Here is a 23,188-nt window from a genome sequence, read left to right on the forward strand (position 1 = left end):
TAAATTGGATGGAGGAGACAATCTAATTGAATAGGGTTGTCACATTATTAAATATGGAGTCTGGGAAAATGTTATCTGTCCCGATAGATAGGAAAGGATAATTATGTGTTATTTCTGGAATGACTTATTTCTCTTGCTCATCTGATCTATGAGTTATATCGTTTCAGTTCCCACAGAATGGGGACAAGGAAAGCTTTATGTTTTTTCTAATCAAGGTGCTGAAAGTTTAGAATTATGAGAGCAATTAAAATGGCAAAGGCATCAGATACTTGAGAAGTTTTGGAGAGTAAAGCATGAAAGATAAGCTTTTGGAAAAAAGAGACAGATGATATACAGATCACGAGCTTTGTTTTTTCAAGCCTCTATATTAAATAAAGGAAATAAACATTATTTACATTCGCAGAAGTGTTAATGTTAGTGCATTTTAATTGTTATTGATTTGAGCTCTTAAGTCAACAATAAGTAATTTTCTCCTTCTAGTATGCGATAATTGAGATATAATGTACCATCTACCAACCGCTGACTTTTGTTAGAGGAATTAGGAGCTTTTGTTTTAACATATATTAACATTTAACATGTTAATATATATACTGCTCCCCCATTAATTATCATGTCCTAATTATTTCTTCTTTTTTTTCAAACATGAGCAGCTCAAATTGTTTACTGTAGCATTCAGTCAGTGCGTTACATTTTGTGGCGGTGAAATGTTTATGTGTGAAAATGGGAAAATCCTAAAGGATTACAGAGCTAAAATAAATTGAGCAGATGATGAATTTGCTACCTAAATGTGATACGAGCTTTGTGCTCATGCACACCAGAGCTACTAAGAAACAAAAGGTGATGAATGTGCCTCGCTGTGGACGTGTGTGCTTATTTCCCTGCAGCGCCATGTGGAGGCCACCTTACAGCTCCTACTGGGGTTCTGCTGTCTCCAGGCTGGCCATCCTTTTATAAAGATTCTCTCAACTGCCAGTGGGTGATTGAAGCACAGCCGGACCATGCTGTCAAGATACACTTTGACAGGTTAGAGACTTGAGAGTGGATGGTATTGAGGAATGCCTTGATCAAGTTTGCAGATTTTATTTTAATATGAATATGCAGGAAACAAAATCAATCAATACTTCAATACTATGGTCTATGGTACGTATTTCAAAGCATTTGCTGCTGATATCCTATTTTTTGTTTAGGCAATAGCTTGTATTTCAGCATATATACAGATGATTTTTGCTATTATATGGCAGGTTGTTGTTCATGTTTGTTTTTCTAGGTTCCAGACTGAGGTCAACTATGACACACTGGAAATCAGGGATGGCCCCTCCACCTCCTCTACCCTAATCGGCGAATTTCACGGCACCCAAGCACCTCATTTCCTGATTTCCACATCCAACGTCCTGTTCCTCTTGTTTACCACAGACAACAGCCGCTCAGCTGCGGGCTTCAGCATCAGATATGAAAGTAAGGCTGATTGACTGACTGATAGAAATGATTTCTAGAAACACGTTCCGTTGCTCACAAGCAACAGTAAGTAATTACCCCACAGGCACATCCAGGATACACACACTCTTGACTCTTCTGCTATTGTTGCTTGTTTTGATGTGACTCACAGGTGTGAAAATGGAGTCAGATTCTTGCCTTGATCCTGGCATCCCAGTGAATGGTCGTCGGCATGGCAACAACTTTTCCATTGGCTCCCATGTGTCATTTACATGTGACCCAGGATACACACCGAGTGATCAGGAGCCAATTGCTTGTGAGCAGAATCATCAGTGGAGCCATGCTCTTCCTAGTTGTGATGGTGAGAAACGTACTTTCATTTAAGGAGTTTTGATGAAGATTCTCAGTGTTAAAATACTTTTTCTACCGAATTAAAAGTAAATAAACAAACATGTGATAATTTTGTGTGTTGCCTGGAAATGTAGGAAACAGTCAAACAAGGAAAGCGCTACTAAATCATTTGCATAGCTAATAAAATAAAATAAAATCACATTTTATCAGACTTAGATAGACTTAGACTTACGTAGAGGGGATGGAATAGGAGACGATAGAATAAGATTGGACTCTAAAAAATAGGTGAAGACAGGATGGGATTCAAAAGGATTGGACAAAATAGGATGTGATTCGACAGGATAGGGAATAGAGGGAATAGGTTATGATGGGATTCATTCAGATAAAAGAGGATGGGATAAGATAGGAGGAGATGAGATGGAATGGGATCTGATAAAATGGGAAAATATGGAATTCGAAAGGAGTGAGGAAAATAGGACGAATGAGAAGATGGGATATGAGAAGAGTGATATACAGACGAGATGCCAGATCATTTTAAGATCAAGATAACATTAATTATAATATAATAACATTCTTGTCTTTTCCTCAATTATGTACACTTTTAGCTTAATGCACTTGTCTTCAACTGTGTGAAGCCCTTACTACACTACAGGTCAGCTAAATCAGCACACTGGCTGCTCTTTTAAGAGCCACAGAGAATATTGGAATTTAAATTTTAAAGACTGCATTGAGTGTGAAGACAACAACTTCTTAGAAGTCACCAAAGTCATAGTATCCCTTGCAAAGGAAAAATGTCATGGTATCCTGTCGGAGGGCGATAACTAATAGAGGAATGCATGGAGGCAGCAGAGAGTCGGTGGCTTACTTTGGGTATACTTTCTTCTTCTATTTACTTGTCCCCTCTCTCAAAAACAAACCATACCCCCCACCCATTCAGCATTCAGTCTGATATCTGAACACTGATGGCTGCCACAATTTGATTTGTGCGTCAAAGTTTTGTTAGTGTCATGAATACTCCTTATTTCCCCTTCATTCTTCTCTTTCACTCACATTTCTTTATGGCTGTCACTTTCTCACACACACAATGACTATCACATATCTTCTCATACACATATCATTCACACACACACAGATTGACGTATGGACTCTAACACACAATAGAGGCATATTGTGCGCACAGACACAGACACACAGCTCCCCAAATAATAGGCTTTTAGTCAGTGTCCTACTTTTTTGCAGAATTGTGATTGCGGTGTGTAGAAAAGAAACTGGCATTTGTTATTACAACACACTGAAGTCCAGCTATGTTGGAACATGACACAGCATGAGATGAGGGATAATCATTGATAGACAGATATAAAGAGATGGAAAAGGAGACAAACTATGTTCTCTGCTGGAACTCACAGTGGAATAGGCGTAATTTACAAAGGAACACACAAAACAGCTTTGACATTTGTCTTCCGGTGCCATAATAATACATAATAACCTTACACAACTTCATGAGATGAATAATCACTGTTTCTGAGCAAAAACGGACTCCTGTGAAGCAGCTTTTGAAATATTCACAAACGTTTTGGCGCTCCTTGAAAAAAAGCTATCTCCATTGTGCAATGGATTGTACTTCAGGTTTGGTAAAATTCTCAAAATGAATGTTTTTTTGTTCATGCTTGACTGGTTTATGTGGGTAATATATATATATATACCTTTAAAGAAACAGCTACGATTATAATACATTAATATCATATCATTCATATCCGGACTTGGGACCGACACGAGGGAGACACTGGCTGTGCTACGCTAGCTCCTGCTAAGCCTGCTGCCCATGTGCCCTCTGAGGCTGCATTGATGTAATTCATTCAGCCGTCCAAATAATCCTAGACAGTCACCCATTCCTAAACTAACGTGTCACTATGAAAAAGGCATAAAATTTGGGGGGGAGAACATTGTATTTGTGAGATGTCATGGCTGGAGCAACATGACTAGGACTGTGCCATTGGCGTGCTGGAGGCAGGTCAGTCGACCTGACACGTTGCCACGGTGGTGATCACAGGCATGCAGCAACCCAAAAGCAGAAGTGACATATGCACCTGCTGCACTATCCAGGAACCACCGAACAGGACTGTACATGCCTACAAGAAAAGCATCCTCATTCTGGTGCTTTTTATTTCGTTTGCTGTTTACATATTTGCATCTTTGGCGATCAGTCAGGAGGAACATTAACAGTCAAGAAAAATAATTGATTGTCTTTAGTTCAGTCAGACGTGTTTGTTCAATATGTGAGATAAACACTCCTCTTTTATTTTTAGTGGCTTTTTTTTATCTCCATTGCATTGGTGCAGTATTTTCCGATGTGCTCTGGTCCAATTGAACTAGTCCTGTTCCATGACAATGGAACTGGGTCTGTGTGGTAGCTAGCGGTCAGATAGTGCGCACACCGGTCCCTCACACACACATACATACAGGTTTTCATCAACATGGCCGAAATTTATATTGTTACCATTAACCTCCATTAAATTTCAATGTGAACGAGGCCACATTTATTGATCAACCTTCCTTACCATCTTCCTTATTACCATCTGAAGCTGTGGGTCAATTTGGCAATCTGCATCATGTTGGGATTTCCAAACTGCAGCTTTATTGTTCTGGTTAATTCACACTGCTTACAAAGCTTAATTCAGATTTCAGCTGACAGCTATTTTCAGCTCTTTCAGACAAAGCTTTTAAAACCCATTGTTCATTATTTGCTCAGCACAAAATGGCAGAAAGACACAGTGAGAGACAATTGCTAGCAACACAGTGGATAATCTTTCAGCCGAAGAGTTAGATATTTCCCTCAGGAGATGGTCGAGATGAAAAATATAGTTCAAAGAATGAATAAAGCTGCATTTTTCAATAATTAACGATAATGGTGCCCTGTAAATGTTGGGATTTTTTATTAATTATTTGCTTTCAAGTTGATGATGTATCACTGGTGTGTTCATAAGTGACGCAACTGAAGTTTGTGTAACAAATTCATTTGCTCGATATTCCATCCTTGACCTCAATTTGTGTCAATGGGACAAAAAACATTTGTAAGACCCCAAAAATCTCTTTATATTCTTAAAATGATGACGTAGGATCTGAATATGTATGATTTCAAAACAATTAAATATTGTTGCAAACTAATGAAAAATCTTTAAAAAGGCTTTCTATTCGCAAAATGTCAATTTAGTCTCTTATACTTACAGCTTACTATTTCACAGTAGTGACAAACATGTTACTAAAATAAACATTGTATCTCAAACTATTAATTCAGCATCCCTAAATATTAAATAATGTTTCAGGTAGAATAGGAAACACACAATTCAAGCTATGTTTGTATGTAATATTCACAAAGGACAGACTTCACCAAAAATCAAGTCTCAGATGAAGGATAGGAATTCTGTGTTTGGATGTATCAGATTGTACAAATATTTTTCAAATATATCTGCATCAAGCCTGGTTGAGAGTCCATTGTTGTAAATCATGTTCCTCTCAAGCTTCAGTTGATATTTAATTGAAAACTGTTGTTCATCAAGCATTGGAGGAATCTGACTGTTTGAAAATATTGTTTAATTCCATTATATTAACTACTACTTAAGAGCAAATTATTGAGTCATTGAGTCTTGACCTGCAGCTATACCTTTGATCTTTAGATTTAGTTGTAAATCTTAGTACAAAAGTTTGTTCGATGATAATCTAGAGATTTTGTTTTACATATTCTTTCACTTTTCTCTGTATCTTAATCTCTCTCTATAGCCCTTTGTGGAGGTTATGTCTTTGGAAAAATGGGGACAATTCTTTCCCCTGGCTTTCCTGACTTCTACCCCAACTCTCTTAACTGTACTTGGACAATAGAAGTGTCTCATGGGAAAGGTAAAAACAAAAATACACAGACACAAACATGATTATCAGTTTTACACCATTCGAAAATTATTGGTATTCATGCTATATATTGACTGATCCATCCATGGATTTCCAGGCGTCCATCTGGTTTTCCACACTTTTCATCTGGAGGAGAATCACGATTACCTTTCCATTATAGAGGATGGCAATTTCCATGTTCCAATAGTTCGACTCACAGGCTCGGTTCTGCCTCCGAGTGTGAAAGCAGGACTCTTTGGAAACTTCACTGCTCAGCTACGTTTCATATCGGATTTTTCAATGAGTTATGAAGGCTTCAACATTACTTTCTCAGGTAAGGAAATTGGAACAGAAACTGCTGGGGTAGATGTCACCGACCTTTGTAAACAGACATATAGGCTATGTTTTGTATAGTTTCATTCATATATGCTAATATGACACATATAGCATATATATTTTAAATGAAAAGCTTTCGAAAACCAATTATATGCCTTTTCATTATGGTTATAATCAAGGTTAATTTCCATAAAACAGTAAAAAAAAAAGAAATAATCCTGCTGGACCGCCTTATCCACTGCTTACCTGAAATCCCTGAAGGATTTCATAGAAAAGCTCAATATTATCTCCTATAAAACATTATTGTGGTTGTTAAACACAAATATTTTTTTCTGTGAAGGAATAATATTTCCAAGCAAAGCAGGTTTGGAAACATCTCCTGCTTTTTTTCCATACAACAGGTTTCACGCACAGTTTGACCCATTTTTATCGTTTACTAATTACTAAACTATGTTATTTATCCCTTCTGTGTGTTTATAGAATATGACTTGGAGCCATGTGAGGATCCCGGTGTACCGGCATTTAGCAGGAGGATGGGATTCAGGTTTCGGGTTGGTGATTCACTGGCCTTCTCTTGTTTCCATGGCTACCGACTTGAGGGCGATAGCAAGATCACTTGTCTCGGAGGAGGGAGACGAGTCTGGAGCAATGTACTACCACGATGCATCGGTAAGAAAGTAGACAGACTGACTCACAGACTAGTATCTCAGTGGAAATGTAAAATATTTGCCATATCATAAGTCTACCACAACCAGGCACAATCAGTTTAGAGCAAAGGGCCCAGTAGAAGACATGGACCCATCGGCTCTGTTGAAGGCAACTGGTGGGCACATTTTGATAGAGGTTAGGCTATTAGTGTCATGACAGTAGACTGGGAATCCAGAAACAGAGCTTTATTTTCAGGAAGTCAGTCCAGATCAGCAGACAAATCAGGCAGGGTCAAATCACAGGAGGTCAGTCTGGAATGCTGGAAAGTAGAAATCATCACTAACAATCTGGCAGGTGGGTGTGGCAGGAGCAGAGGTGACAGGAATGAGCTGTTTGCAGGGGAAGGACCTGGAAGCCAGGATAAGTTAGAGCAAGCTGTGACAGTTAACTTCATTTTACAGTTCCATCTAGAAACAATATTAAGGCAACACTCAAAAAACTGTAATAGTTTAACAGTGGCAATAATCTATTGATTATATTTATTTGTGTGAAATGCCCATCCATAACATGAATAGCCCAACATATAGTGTTCACTGACTACCATGTCCCGCACCATCACATCCAACTCACCCCCAGCTGGTGATCATCTCTACACCAGTCTCAGCCCACAGCTGCAGGTCCGATGATGCAAACACATGTGATCACCCTTTGTCTTCTTAAGGTGGTTTTATTCCAAGTACACTTATGAACCACCTCATTATCAAACACGCGATTTATCATTACTCCTCGTATCACAATCGATCACTGAATCACAATATGCAAATGCTGCTTAGTTTCAGATCAGACAGACAGACTACATATTATTTCCAGTCACTTTGGATGTTTCCATTGTTGAGTGTTGAGGATGATGTAACGCAATCCAGAATGTGAACTGGTGACAAAAACACTAAATACTCCGAGACACTTACTCACATGAGCACACAATCCTCTTGCTCTCGTCAGAGCTCCAGCATAGTGGTATTCAGCCAGGGGCTTATGCTAGCCCTATATTTACCCACCATCTCTCACGCAGAAAAGGAGCGGGTCTTCTCCAGGGTTTGCTTGCTGAACAATTGTTCTACTGCTGAATTTTAAACCATCCAAAAGCAAAAGCGTTCTAAAAATGCTATAATAGTGTGTTATCTGTCAAGAGATCAGGCCTGACTCAGGACTCTTTGCAACAGCAGCTGGCAGCCCTCACTACTACCCAGCGTGCAGCTCTGTGTCTACCTCTAATGGTGGATGATTGTGGCGTTGGCTGAATAGTGCTAATACTGTGTCTTCTATTGCTTCTCTTTTTCCAAATTTACATTTTTCTTTGTAGATTTTCAAAATCCTCTTGGCAGCCTTTGTTCACATAGACCACTCTTATTTTCTCTTAGTCATCTTTACAATATTTTCACCTAATTTCTCTCTCTGTAACGCTTCCTTCTCTTTGAAAAGAGTCGTGGTGTTAAATGTCATGATATGAACTGTTTTCTGTCTTGCTGTAGCCGAGTGTGGAGCCTCGTCACAAGGACCAGAAGGTGTTCTCCTATCTCCTAACTTCCCCTCCAACTACGATAACAACCACGAGTGCATCTACCGTATTACGACTGAAAAGGGCAAAGGAATCAGGCTGAAAGCCGAAAGCTTTTCATTGCAAGACGGAGACTATGTTAAGGTCTGTACCACTCACACACACACACACACACACACACAGTTATGAAAATGCATAATTTAGATGGTGATTCTGAGATACCAATTGTATACTGGATTATAGCTACATTTAAAGGCTTTGCATTTGCAAAGCTGCATATGATAACAGGTTAGGTGTTTGGATTGTTTCAATTTAGACCTGAAAAGAATAAAAATAATTTAACTGTAGATGCTTAAATAATTTTCAACAATAACATGAATCAATAAATATTGATACAATAAATAACTGTCCATCTTGAATTCAGAATCAACATACTGTAATGATTTCCGTGTCTTATTGTAGATTACAAGTTTATTACATCTCCAAATGTGATTCTCCCACTACATTGCTATTAGCTATTTGCTAATAGAAGCAGGTAATATTAGAAGGAAGCATTTGTTGGCTCTATTGAAATATTTCAAAGTCAAAAAAGATATTTTAAGCCAATATATTTACTAACCTATCTCTTTCTGGTAAATATTACTGCAGCTATAAGTATAAATATCTGAGAAATTATAGAATATTCAACCTCAATCATAATGTGTTTTTATCAGATTACTCGATTTAATTGATCAAGAGATTAATCTATTACTAAATAATCGATAGCTGCGGCCCTAGTGTGCACAGAAATAAAATAAAAAGCACAGTAGAAACATGAATTAGCTAAATGTAGTTACGCTGTATTAGTGTTGTTTACCCTGTAGCTGTTACTTGAGTTCAACGTTGTAGCAAGAGGCAGTGACATCCCTGCAGGGGGTTTTCACCCTTGTTTTCTATTGGTGTTCTTGCTGCAGGGGCCATCCATGCTGAATAAATGCACAGTGAAGGAAGGCAGAAAAAGATCAATTCTGCCTCTGTTAACCCTCTAATAAACACATAAACGTGTACTGTTGTTGTGTTTGATGCTTTACAAATAATAAAATAACAATTATTGTTGGAATATATGAGAACACTGAGTTAAATAAACAGCTATATTAAAGAAAATCATATTGTACAGGTAGTATATTGAGAGGCTGTTCAATCTGCAAGTTAATGTGGTTCTCCTGAGGCTGTGGGAGCCCCCCGAGAGATTTCAATTTTGAGATGTCACAACATCCGTTTTAAAGTGTTTATTTTTGTATTAACCTGTATGTGAAAACCTATGTATATCTGACCTGCAATGAATTGCATATATTCTCAAGGCTCATAGTTCTTCACAGGAGCGCTAAAATAATTTTAATTTCAGTGTTTTTAGTTTTTGCCAGTCTTGATGCTGTCCCACAGACTTTCTCTATTGACACCCTTTCTTGGTGGAATTGGGCCTAAGGGCCTGGTTAAGACAGCCTGTGGTTTAAGTGTTTTACCAGAATTAGGCCTAGATCATTGGCTGAGCCTGTCTGTGTGGTTGGATTGCATTAGCAGGGCATTCCTTGACTCAGAGAGCCATGACATCATTGACACATTTACCCTCTTTTTCTATATGATACATATTATTTGCCACCCTATATATTTTTGATAGATACATCACTTATCAGAAAAGAATTTAAAAACTGAATAAGGACAGTCATTAGAGATTAAGAGTTAATGAGAACCCACTGAATGCTACCAGAGCAATCAATGTCACTACAAAGAACAGTCTAGTCATAGATCACTATCCTGGTTTGCCAGGGTGTGTTTTTGAAGTATGAATACACAGCCAGGTTAACATAAGCCTATTGTCCTTTCATGCTGGGTAGTAAGGAGTAATCTCTCCATATTACTGTCATTCAGATCTCAAAACAACATGTCTCATCTATGAGTGTTTGGGGCTTTTTTTCAGGCAACAGTCTGATGTTTACCTTGCTGGTCATCAAACCACCGACCAATCATAGAAATAGTTATCAAACTATTCCTGGCTCCAAGTGTGCATTTCTATAACAATTGAGAACATGATTTTGTGTTTGCGCTCCTTGTAGGCTTATGCATGACCACTTTGAGACCAACATTTTTCATGTTGTGCAACCTACCCTCTTTGGTAAACCCCAAATGAAAGAATAGCAAAATCGTCTCTCGGTTTTTGTGTGCAAGTGGGTGGGTGTTTCTCAGCACAATGGCCAAATGAGGCTTTTAGCATGTCTATTGACCTTTACTCCAGAAATTATGTGAACAAAACAGTGCAATCAAGCCATTTAGGAATGTACACATTTTCCAGCTGTGCATTCATCATTCTAATCTACGCTACACTCGCTATGGTTACGGTGGTAATTATGCAAATGATAGCTGGTGCTCGATGTGATGAAATCTCTGCTTTCGTCATTTTGTGTGATGTTATATAAATGAGAATTTGTAGCGGCAATAACCAGCAAGTGACATCATGTATGTTAATTATTACTTTGCCAAAGAATTGGTAAAAAATGATAACAATAATGAATTTGAAGCAAAGCCCCAAAGTGCCACTTAGGCTAGCAATTAGCACGCCAATCCCCAGGCTAATGGTGAGGGAGATAATGCATGTTACTGCAGCAGAACGCTTTGAACACAAAACCATTTCTTTGACAGTTCCAGCAAGCTTTAGGCTGCAATCTTATGACGCAGCTTAAATTCCTTTTGCTATTGGCTACGGTTTCAGTTTGGCATTGTTGAAGAATGTGCTAACCATACTTAAATTGCCTTCAAGGGCCTTCTAATCAGGACCAAATTGGCTCAGATGTCCTCCAACTGAAAAATAGAAAGGGTTAGAAAGAGGCAAAGTTGGGTGTGCAGGAATTGTTCTACGAAAAGGGAGGTGATGGGAGAGTAAAAGCGAAAGAGTTAGACAGACATAGAGAGGTAGGGTGGCAGATGGTGACATGTTGATTTATGAGCCGCAGGGCTTTTCATTAACCATACAGAGTTTTCCTGAAACAGAGAGAGGAGTGGAGAGAGAGAATCAGGGAGATGCATAATTTGGGGACACTGACAGAACAGAAAGGGTACAGGACACCAGGAAGAAAAATAAAGTTTAGGTGAATAATCTTATAAATAATGCGAAAGCATGCATCGTTTTTGAGTTTTCCCTGATTTGCGTGCTGTCCCTGCATCTGTCTATCTTCTTTATATTTATGTTCTCTGTGACAACCACACACTCACGACATACTGCAGCTCCTCATTTGGCTTCACATAAAGGAGTCTATTCTGACTGGAGATACTTGTAGAAATAGAAGACCACATTGCCTTAGCACCTTTTCTTTCAACTGAAGACCTGTCATTGCCAATCTGGGGAAATGTCTCAGGCTGTGAAAGGTGAGGTGCTTAAGAGTCTAAATTCAAACTTCAGTCAAATGTAGAATCGACCTCCCCAACTCTGGCACTTTTTCTGCTGTGTTTATAGTTCGGCTACAGCTGGGATTATTGAAGCCTCGAAGACAATGTACGCCAAAACAAATTCAACCTGTAAACTTGAAATGGCACTCTCAAAAGTCCAGCAGTACATATCAATACATGTCTGTTTATTTACCATCTTAATATATAATATATAACATACAAAATATTGAATTCAATTTTTATTTCACATTAAGTATGTTAGCTGTCAACTACTTTGCAGATTTTTGAGAAAACAAGAGTATTTAATGAGCTGTATTGGTGATTGGAGCACAGCAACACTTCAGCTCTTTCTACTTGTATGGTGTTGAACTCTGGGCAACATTGCCAGGCTGCACAAGTCTCTCCATCCGCTATCGCTTTAAAATAAATTACCTTTGGCTTTTCTTTCTCGCTCGCTAGTGCAAATGCATGAAGAAAAATCCTCAGGAGATCTAATAGGTCAAAATATTAACACTTTTATCAAGTTAAGCATTTCTACAATCGGGAATTAAAGGAAATGTCAATCAAGGAAGGCAATAAAAGTAAATTCCTGCAATGCCAGTCCAGTTTGCCAATGTTTTTATGATGTAAATCGTATTTATTCAATTTCCCCACTTTTCCTTCTCTCTCTCTCTCGCTCTCTCTCGCTCTCACACACACACACACACACACACACACACACTCACACAGAGTTATTCTTAGTTAACAATGGAGAACATGTATACTGAAACTTAAAACGACTTAAGCAGCATATCTCTGGAAAAAAAAAGAAACCGAGACTTTGAACACTCCTCTGACAATACTAAAAAAAATTACAATTATTCTCAAATCTCTTGCTTCCCATAGGTGCAAGACAAGGATTAAACTGCTCAAAGAAAAGATGTTGTTTCACTGTAGCCCTGCAGTATTGGACTTTTGCATGAAATAAAATTCAGTAACATTGAAGCTCTTTCCAAATGAGTTCAGACAATGTGGATTAAGCACTGCCAAATAAATATTCGTGTATTTCATAGTGTGCCAAAGTTTTCAAATTTGGGATCTGTACTTAGCCTGTTTTTATTCATGCACTGCGGTTCTGTTCTTGTGTTCACGACTGACAGGTGCATGATGGAGAGAACACTTCATCCCGTCTCCTTGGCAACTTTACACGTGATGGAATGCTGGGTTACATCATCAACAGTACATCCAATCGCTTGTGGCTGGAGTTCAATAGCAACACGTCCGGAACCAATCAAGGCTTCCGTCTCACATACACAAGTGAGATATTTGAGTGGTTTTAATTTCAGATTAACAAGTAAGAAATGCAGCAACAAAAATCAAGTGCACAAAAGAATGAAACCAAAGCAGTTTGTTTGCTTACACAAAGGTGGTTTCCATAGATTGACAAGTAGCTCATAGTAACAGCCCTTGTGAGGAGATGTTTTTAATTGAAAACAGGAGTGATACTTAAGTGTTTCATTTCTAAACATGTTCAATGAAACAAAGACAATTCTGTCTTTCTGTCAGCAAAGATTTCCTTCCCTTCTGACATCTGAAGGCTTCAAACAATCATGCACACACACAAATCTTATTACAAAGGCTGTTAAGAGAGTCTGTTCAAAATGCACGAGCAGCTGCTGGCCAGAGGCTTTTAGAGGATAATTTATCTGCAAGTCATCAGAAGGAGGTGAGACAGTAAATTATTTGGAGTGGGAGAACAGATAGATGGAGGGACAAACAGGTAGATGGGACATTGGCACTGTACAGATGTTCTGTACGTCTCTTGAACAATTAGACAGCCATTCATTTGTCATTAAACTGGATAAAGTGATATCTACCTCAAAGTTCTCCAACAATGGATGAGCTGATGATGGATGAGAGAGGTTGAAAGAAAGTTTAAACGATAGAATGGAGTTAAGCCTTTGAGTGAGAGGAAACAATGGTTTCTTAAGTGGGGTCAAGGACTGAGTAAACACACTACAATAATACTGCAGTCCGTTAGTGGCAGTTTTTAATGATGCAATAATAAGGCTTCATATGTGCTGAAGACATTAAAGAAGAAGAAGTGAAATATTTTTTACTGACATAAGACAGAGTAAAAAAAAATAATTCAGAATCAGATTTAGAAACTGCTCACCCTCTACCACGAGGGGTGAATTGTGATTGGACGATAATTATGTACTGTATGTGTTGACTAATAACATAAATTAGTGGCTTCCTCTGCCAAACAGACATTACGCAGTCGTCACACAGTCAACTGGCAGAGCCAAGCATTATGTGATAGTGAGCGATCCACTTATCAATGCCATCTCAGGATGCTCCGGATCCGAACATTTTCTTCACGATGAGACTGATCTGAAGAAAAGAAAATATGTTGGTGAAATTGTTGTATCTTTGTTTATCCATCTAAGAGGCAGGAAACTTTGCATTTTAAAGCATAACAACAAGCAAAAAAAATGAGATTGATATTAATTAATATTGTGATTTTATATACACATGCTCAAGACAGAATGATTTTAATCTGTGTGTGTTTTGTGTGAATACTTTTGTGTACCCCTGTCTAGGTTTTGATTTAGTACGCTGCGAGGAACCAGGTGTCCCCAGTTATGGCTATAAAATCCAGGACGACGGTCACTTTGCCAGCACGTTTGTCCTGTACTCCTGCAACCCTGGATACAGTCTTCACGGCAGCAGTACACGGACGTGTCTTAGTGGGGACAGACGTGTATGGGACAAACCTCTACCGTCCTGCATAGGTTAGTATGCTAACACCCTTATAGGTTGCATGCATTTTAATAATGCAGAACAGCAAGATCTGAATTATTAAGATCTGCGTGATTTTGCTTTCCACAACAGTCAATGAAAAATAAAGCCAGACAAGGAGCAGTCAAATCCTGTTGAAGCGATCTAACCTACCGGTACACCAAGAGCAGGATGATTTAGGCACGATCCCAATCGCCCCCTTAGCCCCCGCGCTTTATACTATACCTTTCCATTTTGTGTGTTCCAGTTTAGGGTAGTGTGTCCTGTACAAGAAAAATGCCAGCATTTCTAACAGTGGAGGCATCAATACAAGATAGCTACTTTTCCAGTAAAAGAATGCATAATAATAATAATAATAATAATTCATTTTTTGTATTGCGCTTTTCTAGACAATCGAAGTTGCTTCACAAAAGGTACATAAATTAAAAACAAGGCAATCGAGACAACAAATAAAAATATGAAGATAGATTAGATAAAATTAGACATTAAAAGCAGGTGGGTTTTGGATTGTTTCTTGAAGGTGGGGAGGTCAGAGCAGGCTCGGAGTGCTTGGGGTAGTCAGTTCCAGAGTGTTGGGGCAGCGATGGAGAAGGCTCTGTCTCCCCAGGTTCGGAGCTTGGTCCTACAGGAGAGGGACAGGATGTTGGTGTCGGAGGAGCAGCGGAAACGAGATGTTTTATAACTTCACTAAAATGTATGCAAATATTTTTTTTAAAATCTGTTGGATTATCTGATTAATCTAGCTGTACAGGAATATGTAAATGGATCATTGTGACATACTTTGGCAAAAATAGCTATTTTCATGTTTATGCCGAGTTCTGTGCAATGATCATGATTTTCTTTTGCATCCTGTTTGTGTTATATTTTCCTATTATTTTGTTCCGTCCTGTAAATTAGGTCCAATTTGTCGCTTGTCGATAATGGTAGCATCACAAGCATTGCATGTTTTTAAGGGAAGCCTGAGCTAAGCAGGCGTATTATTCGATTTCCTTCAGAAAAGAAATCTGCTGCCAAACTGCTGCACCTGACTGTTGAATTTGTATGCCAGTGTCTGAGATAATTATCTTATTCATAACTCAACTTTTCTACCGATAATGTGATGAGTGGGGCCCAATTCCCGAGATAAAGATTTCAATCGCCATCCCTCGTTTTAAGAGGTGAGTCAAAAAGTGAGGGGGTAGGGTTAAAAAAGAGGAATTGGGATTGGATGTTAAAAACAGATCTCACTTAAGAACAGACATGGGGATTAACTGAACACTTGGGAAAAATTCATTGCACTCCTAATACACCGTGCACGAATAACATCCCGCTGTAATACATCAGCACATGCACACAAGACTATCTGCACTTGACGAGCTGCAGGTCATTGAGCATGAGATTTAAGCGACACCAAGGGTCTGTACTTTTTAAGAATAAGCATGATTAAGATGCTAAAGTAGGGGGTGAATCTCTGAATTTAACTTTGATGAATTTGTAATGACAGCCAGACAACTTTCTTGTCCCCTCAAGGTGTGTACAATGTTTTATGCCAACGACTTTGACTGAAGCCTGAGCCTTCTGTTCTATTCTCACCACGCACAATAAATAGAATATTCTATCAGGGGAGATTTCTAGACGCCAGACAGTGATGTGATGAAGAAGCAACATTGAACCATCTGTAATGCTGTTTTATTTTGTGTGCTAAGTCTTAATTATCCTTGCGCACACACTCTAATCAACATAGTTAAAGTAGCGGCGGTAGCTCCACAGTGACCTACAGACATTTTCTTATATCTGCCAGTTGTTCCTGCACAACTCTAAAGAAAACTGTGATGGGATGTAGAATTATGATTAGTATATTCTGGAAATACCATTTTGGCTCGTTCTAATTTAGCCTTAAACATACAGCTACTGAGCTTGAAAACAAATGTAACAAAAAGTTATTGTTACAGTTCCAAATATCACATCTTCATTTTCTTAAATGCTTTGTCCGTTACCGAGTCGCGGGTCATGCTGGAGCCTATCCCAGCAGTCAACGTGCGAGAGGCGGGGTACCTCCTGGACAAGCTGCCAGTTCATCGCAGAAGCCACACACACACAATTGTAGTGTAACCAATTTACCTAATTTGCATGTTTTTGGTGGTGGGAGGGAGCAAGAGAACCCACACAAACACGGGAGAACATGCAAACTCCTCACAGAAAGGCCGAAAGTCAGATTCAAACCTGTGACCTTCTTGCTGCGAGGCAACAGCACTAACCACTGACTGCACCAACATGTCAGATCCAAACAACAAAATGCTGTAATTTATTTTTGATGGAACGCGAACACCTTAATTCAAACGTGAATGTCAAAGCTGCAGTTTAAGCCAAGGGACATAAATAAATAATATTGTTGAGTTGAAAAGTTACATGAAGTTTTGTTTGAACATACACAACACTGAGCCATTAGAAGAACTGTCTGCATCATCATGTTAAGAAAAGCCTTATGCACCTGACACGGTGCACTCCAACAACATGAGGCTTTGCTTTTCAGAGAAATACATAAAAATAACTCCTTTGGAATAGCCGTTTATTGATTTGAAACTGCTCGGTTATTCCAGGTAAGTTAGCGACCAGCAGAGCCCTTGGCTAACTACTGCAATAGCAACTATTATATCATCCTGTCTGACTGGGCCTTCAGCATCTACCTCTCTGATTGTCTTCCCTGTCTAACTGGCTCCGTTCCATATCTGCATGTACAAGCTCAGACATTCGGAGATGGCTCTGTTTCAAGATATTCCTATACTCTCTCTCTCTCTCACTCGCTCGCTCTCGCTCTCTGTTCTCTATACTGAGAATCTGTCAATCTTCTCTCTGTTATTTGCTTCCCCATCTAGGGAAATGCAGTTGTTGTCATTGCTCAGGCTTACTAGCAATAAGAATCACTTTTGTGTCCTTTGATGCTTCTTCCCTTCTCCAGCTGTTTTTCTTGATAAAACAAACCACAGTAGTCCCTCTCTCTCTATTTGTATGTGCGTCATTGTATTCATATGTGTGTCTGTGCTTGCATAACTGCACAATTATTTTCAGGTACTTTTGATGGCCTTGCGTGTGACTCTGCATTAACTCCTACACCCTATGTGTTAAGGTGTGTGTGTCTGCATGCTGCTTGGAAGCAACACGGCAATAGGTTGCTGTGGTATGGAGAACTGAAGAAACCTTTTTCTTTGATGGATTAAAACACATTTTGTGTACAGTACAGGTATCCATGAGGGATAATGTCAATCACCAACCCTGAACTTGACAGCAGGAGCTTGGATAACTCAACTTTGATTTTATGATGCCAGCCAATCAAAGCTCATTCTCATAGCCCAACCTTTGCACCTTGGAGTTTTTTTACAACAATGTAGGAGTCACCCATGACAAAGTCCACTTTAGAGTTTGCAATGCAAAGTTGTTAAATACTTTGTTAAATGTTTGAGCTGGCTAGCTAAGTTAATATAGTTTTGTCCACGGTCGCAGCTCGCTTGCTGCATTTTCTTTGTGAATTTGGTCTGGTAAAATTGAATTGTCTGTTTTTCTGACTTAATAAATATATTTAGCCAGTATAAATAAAAACATGAGGAGAAAAAACAAGTATTTTTTTCTTCGACTGCTTATCATCTCTCTGACTTGTGTCCTTGTAGCGGAGTGTGGAGGTCACATTGCGGAGGCAGTGTCTGGACGGATTCTGTCTCCAGGATATCCTGCTCCATATGACAACAACCTCCACTGTACCTGGACGATCGAGGCAGATACAGGCAAGACCATCAGGTAATTACCGGTATAAAGCCGTTGGACGCACACTGATCCCACTGTGATTTAGAAACAAGCTTAGATGTTTTGTTTTGTCACAAATTCAGCAGGTATCAGGATAATTACTTTGTTCTTGCCCCACCCATTGGCTAGCAAGATCCTCTTACTGGACTAATGCAGTACTTACAACACATAGGGTCAATGCAGTGATATCATTATGTATGATAAATGTTGCAATAGCATCATATAAGACCAATGTAGTAATAACATCATAAATGACTCGAGCAGTAATACTTGCCATATACTGTAAATGCTGAGCGTCAAAGCCACTGCATTCTTGGTGAGTATGCCAGATGTCGGTATGCACTACTACTACAACACAGAACAGCTGTCACTCTGTTTCACTCTGACCTCTGATCTCATGTTTAATATCTGTGGCTTTTCAGCTTGCACTTTATCGTCTTTGACACTGAGGTTGGCCATGATATCCTCAGAGTTTGGGATGGTCCTTCTGGGCCTTCAGATGGAGGGATCCTGTTGAAGGAATGGTCTGGTCCAGCCTTACCTGAAGATATACACTCTACTTTCAACATACTGACACTGCAGTATGATTCTGATTATTTCATCAGCAAGCAAGGTTTTTCGATTCAGTTCTCCAGTAAGTGGATTTCTCGCAATATAGGAATGATTCCTTAGGCATAAAAAAGCCACTCAAAATTAATGAAAAGACTGAGAACATACTTCTTTGTTCCTTCCTCACCCTCACATCAATTAATACAGAAAAAAAAAACTGAATTAGCAATTTTGATTTACTAATTAACAATGTCATCACAAATATAGTTTCTTAGTTATTATAAAGGAGAATCCATTTATAATGACTATAGGAGATAATTGGTCTGAAACTAAAGCTGCACTTAATACGATTGCTGGAAAACCTTTAACTGAGAATATGTGAAAAATTCAATATTTCACCCAAAGGACCTATGAGAGACCACTGGCTCAGTTAAAGTCTTATCAAACCAGATATATAACCAACCACATTAGTTTATACACTATACAGCACCAGGAGAGCATTCATTTTAGGAACAATGGATTTATATATATATATATATATAAATAACTTTTTATCGGGCTTCACGTCCAAGATTTTAAAGCTTGGCAAGACCAGAACAATTTGCAGTGCATCAATTTCTGTATGTTTTTTTTTTTTTTTTACTTTTGTCTGCCGCTGCAAGCAATGATGATACTGCCTCATCTTACTACTAAACAACATCTCAATATCTGGCACTGTCTGTTTCACTCTCTCAGCCACTACAGCAACAACCTGCAATGACCCAGGCATCCCTGTAAATGGATCACGATATGGGGACAGCAAGGAACCTGGTGACAGTGTGACTTTTCAGTGTGATCCAGGCTACCAACTGCAAGGCCAGGACACCATCACATGTGTACGGATGGACAACAGGTTCTACTGGCAACCCGACCCACCAACTTGTATCGGTAGGGCCTCGTTACTCCTGTCAGATGTTGGTGTGAATTATAATTTGTGTACCTTAGGTGCCTGTGTTGGCATCTGACATCTGGAGGCAAATCAAATGAATCTCACTTTTTAAATGATCCTATTTATGATCCTAGATATTCCCCCCCTACTTCTAACTCCTGTGATTCCACATTGGAATCGACACCTCACTCATATTGTTGCTCTGCCGTTTGGTGTTACTCCACACCCCCTTTGTCATCTACTTCTCTTCTTCATTGCATCCATTTGACACGCTTGACTCATTCACTAATGATGGGGAGCGACGTTTGACCTTGAGGCCTGTGTTCTTTTGACTAAGAAAATGCAGAACTAGTAGAGTCAATGTAAAACAAGTTACAAAAAGGTGAGGTGGCGAGTGCCCTTCACTGTCCACGCCATCACCATGCAGATCTCCCCATGTTAGTGTGAAACTAGCCTGAAGTGCATTCCACACATTGCTGTGACCAGCTGTTTGCAGGCTTCTACTGATTACATATCTTTATAAACTTCTTTTTCCAGATTACATGCCGGTCCAGTTTGATTTTTGTCTCACATGAAATGTCAGGCCAATTTAGTTGGAGCATAAGCATGAAGAAACTCCCCAGTTATTACCATATTTTTCTCGGGCTGCTGCATTTTTCAATACCCCCGCCTGTCCATCTGCACACCCGTGAAGCACGCTCTGCCCTTTTCCTCATGTTGTCACTGAATCTTTGACAGTGACCTCATGATTCAATAGATTACGAATAAAATGTAACGCTGTCTCTGCCAATTTTCTCTGAGCCCGCCCTGCGCTTCCCATCCCGACACTTTCACCTCGGGCGGCGAATGACTGGGTGTTCAAAAGCTCCAAAAATAAACCATTATACGCCACAGTGTGTCAGTTTGTGTCTGTCTGCGAGTGGTTTTCAGCTGCTAATGCTTTTGTTTACCTCTAGTTTGCTATTGATAATCTGTTCACACCCACCTCCCGCCCCCCCAAGACACATCTCCGTGTTTCCAATTCTTCCTTCACATCACCAAATTGCTGCTTGAATGCATCTATCTGTCTCTCTTTCCAATATCCATTTCCTGCTCTCTAGCTTGTTGTGGAATAACAGGACCACGAGGGGTGATTCTCTTCACTAACTGCCCCCAGACTTGCACTGTGTAACTAAATTTCACCGCCTTTTGCTGCCTCTCCTTTGCTCTTTCACCCTCTCTGTCTACCTGTGGAGCGGCTGAAAGAGCAATATCAGTGGTCCACCAGGGGTAATTCTTACTCTCAATGCCCTGCCACACTTCCCAACACAAATTCACTCTCTTCCGGTCTACCTACCTGTGGGGGTAATATGAGTGGTCGATCAGGAGTGATTCGCTTTACAAATTACTCCAAGCGCAATGCTGTGTAATCATCTTTCTCCCTCCCTCCCTTTCTTTCTTTCATTGTTTGTCTGTTTCCAGCCACATGTGGGGGGAATGTCAGCGGCCCTTCTGGAGTCATCCTGTCTCCTAATTACCCTCAGCCTTACCCTCCTGGGAAGGAGTGTGATTGGAGAATCAGAGTCAACCCTGACTTTGTCATTGCTCTCATCTTCAAAAGGTAATCGAATTGTTTATTGTAGTTATTGTAAACCGAACATTCGCCAGATACCCAAATGTGAAAAAATATGTATTTCCATATTTTTCAACTAGAAAGAAAAGATAAATAAATTATCTTTGTTGTAACAATGGGTCAAGCTTTTAATTAAGTTGTAACAATATTTGTTATTTTGTAAATGTTGTGTGCCATTTATTTAAACCTATAGCAAATGTCTCTGGAATATACTTCTTATAGCCCTATTAAGAAGAATAAGTCAAAAAGCTTTTGATCAGTCTTTGAATCAACTAAGATGAAAATGTTTGTTTCATGACTTACTCTGTGTTCTCTCATAGTATATTTATAAATGCAGGCAGCTGATAACCCACAGTCACTTGAAAAGCTACTCTATTCTCATAATGATAGTTCTGACAGTTTTATGGATCTTCTAAATGTAAATTGTGCTGCAAAATTTTACATTTATTCATAAACTAAAATATACATGACTGCTCTTAATTTGCTTTCAATTCTTATATAACCCACGTGTTACTCTTGTTCAAATGTCAGGATGCTGTCCCACTCCTGCAAAGTTGTGTTTAGTTGCTTTAGCACTCAGACCCGGAATGTATTTTTAATGCAGAAGGTATTAGCGTTGATCATTTTAATGCTTTATCAGTGCAAAATGGCTTATGTGCTGTTAAGCCCAGCTGTTCATATAAGAACACAGGGCTTAAGCTTCGGTATTCTTCACACTATCTGTTTTTTTTCTTTTTGTGAAGATAACAAAAGTATTTTTTATTTATTTATTTATTGTTCAACTATAATACCAGCAATGCTCTAACACCTTTTTTGCATGAATTCCATTTTAGTTTTAAAAGATTAGGGAATGATCATATATACAGTACAGTATATATATATTTATATATATGAGATATGTGTAGTGTTTCTGAGGGAAAACATTGTTTAGAGTTTGTTTTTTGTTTTTTTGTTTAATTTTCCACTCGAAAATACATTAAGTCTAAACCGTTCATGCATTTTCTTTTCCTAATTTAGGAAATATTTGAAAGTCTTTGTTTTTAATACTTTGCAGAACTGTGTATTACCATGTGCTGCTTTAATGCACATCACTGCATAGATTTTGATAGAAAACATGATTCAAACAACAAGAAAATAAATATTGCTGTTCTGCACCATGGTCCACAAAAAAACGGGTTACCTTATATAGAGGAAGTTAACAATATGGCTACAGTCTCATTTACACAGTACATATCTTAAAGCTTTAACAAGATAATGCTATACAGACCGATATTATGCCCCTTCGACATGGAACAGGGTGATATTTTTAAGATATGAATGAAATTACAATGTGTTGACAATACAGTGTTGAACCAAACAACAGCTTTTCGAATTTCCATTTTAATGCGGTAAACACATCTGGAGAACATTTCAAACATGTCAAAATCAAAATAAGAAGATTAGCAGGTGATTAAATGAGAAAACTAATTAAGATTAAACGAAGAAGCATTTGAATTCAACACACACACACACACATATACACAACACAAATCTTTCGTTAATCTCACAAAATTCTCCAACACGTTTTCTTTCTCTCCCAAGTTTCAACATGGAGCCGAGTTACGATTTCCTGCACATATATGAGGGTGAAGACTCTAACGGGCCTTTACTATCAAGTCTCCAAGGCACCCAGGCCCCAGAGCGAATAGAGAGCAGTGGCAACAGTCTCTTCTTGGCATTCAGATCCGATGCCTCTCTGGGCATGTCTGGGTTTGCCATCGAATATAGAGGTAATTAAACTCCAAAAGTTCTCCTTGATAGAATGTCATCATAAATATTCCTGCAAGGTCAATGTAACATCCACAGATTGTTGATAAGTCAATTTGGAGAGTGTTTGTGGGGTGTGTCCCGTCCCGTGAATCTCCTTAACACA

At 38.9% G+C, this 23,188-nt stretch overlaps 1 protein-coding gene across 1 annotated transcript in view; it reads left to right on the forward strand.

Moving 5' to 3' along the window:
* LOC137914784 (CUB and sushi domain-containing protein 1-like) overlaps nucleotides 1-23,188 on the forward strand; it is a 116,356-nt gene that overhangs the window by 36,061 nt on the left and 57,107 nt on the right. Inside the window, 14 exon segments of the mRNA XM_068758279.1 lie at nucleotides 885-1,023; nucleotides 1,268-1,455; nucleotides 1,607-1,795; nucleotides 5,563-5,679; nucleotides 5,786-6,001; nucleotides 6,484-6,672; nucleotides 8,184-8,353; nucleotides 12,769-12,925; nucleotides 14,212-14,403; nucleotides 18,055-18,181; nucleotides 18,610-18,821; nucleotides 19,472-19,663; nucleotides 21,126-21,264; nucleotides 22,858-23,045. Coding sequence (XP_068614380.1) covers nucleotides 885-1,023; nucleotides 1,268-1,455; nucleotides 1,607-1,795; nucleotides 5,563-5,679; nucleotides 5,786-6,001; nucleotides 6,484-6,672; nucleotides 8,184-8,353; nucleotides 12,769-12,925; nucleotides 14,212-14,403; nucleotides 18,055-18,181; nucleotides 18,610-18,821; nucleotides 19,472-19,663; nucleotides 21,126-21,264; nucleotides 22,858-23,045 — 2,415 coding nt within the window.

This window comes from Brachionichthys hirsutus, unplaced genomic scaffold, assembly GCF_040956055.1.
Source record: "Brachionichthys hirsutus isolate HB-005 unplaced genomic scaffold, CSIRO-AGI_Bhir_v1 contig_180, whole genome shotgun sequence".
Taxonomy (NCBI): domain Eukaryota; kingdom Metazoa; phylum Chordata; class Actinopteri; order Lophiiformes; family Brachionichthyidae; genus Brachionichthys; species Brachionichthys hirsutus.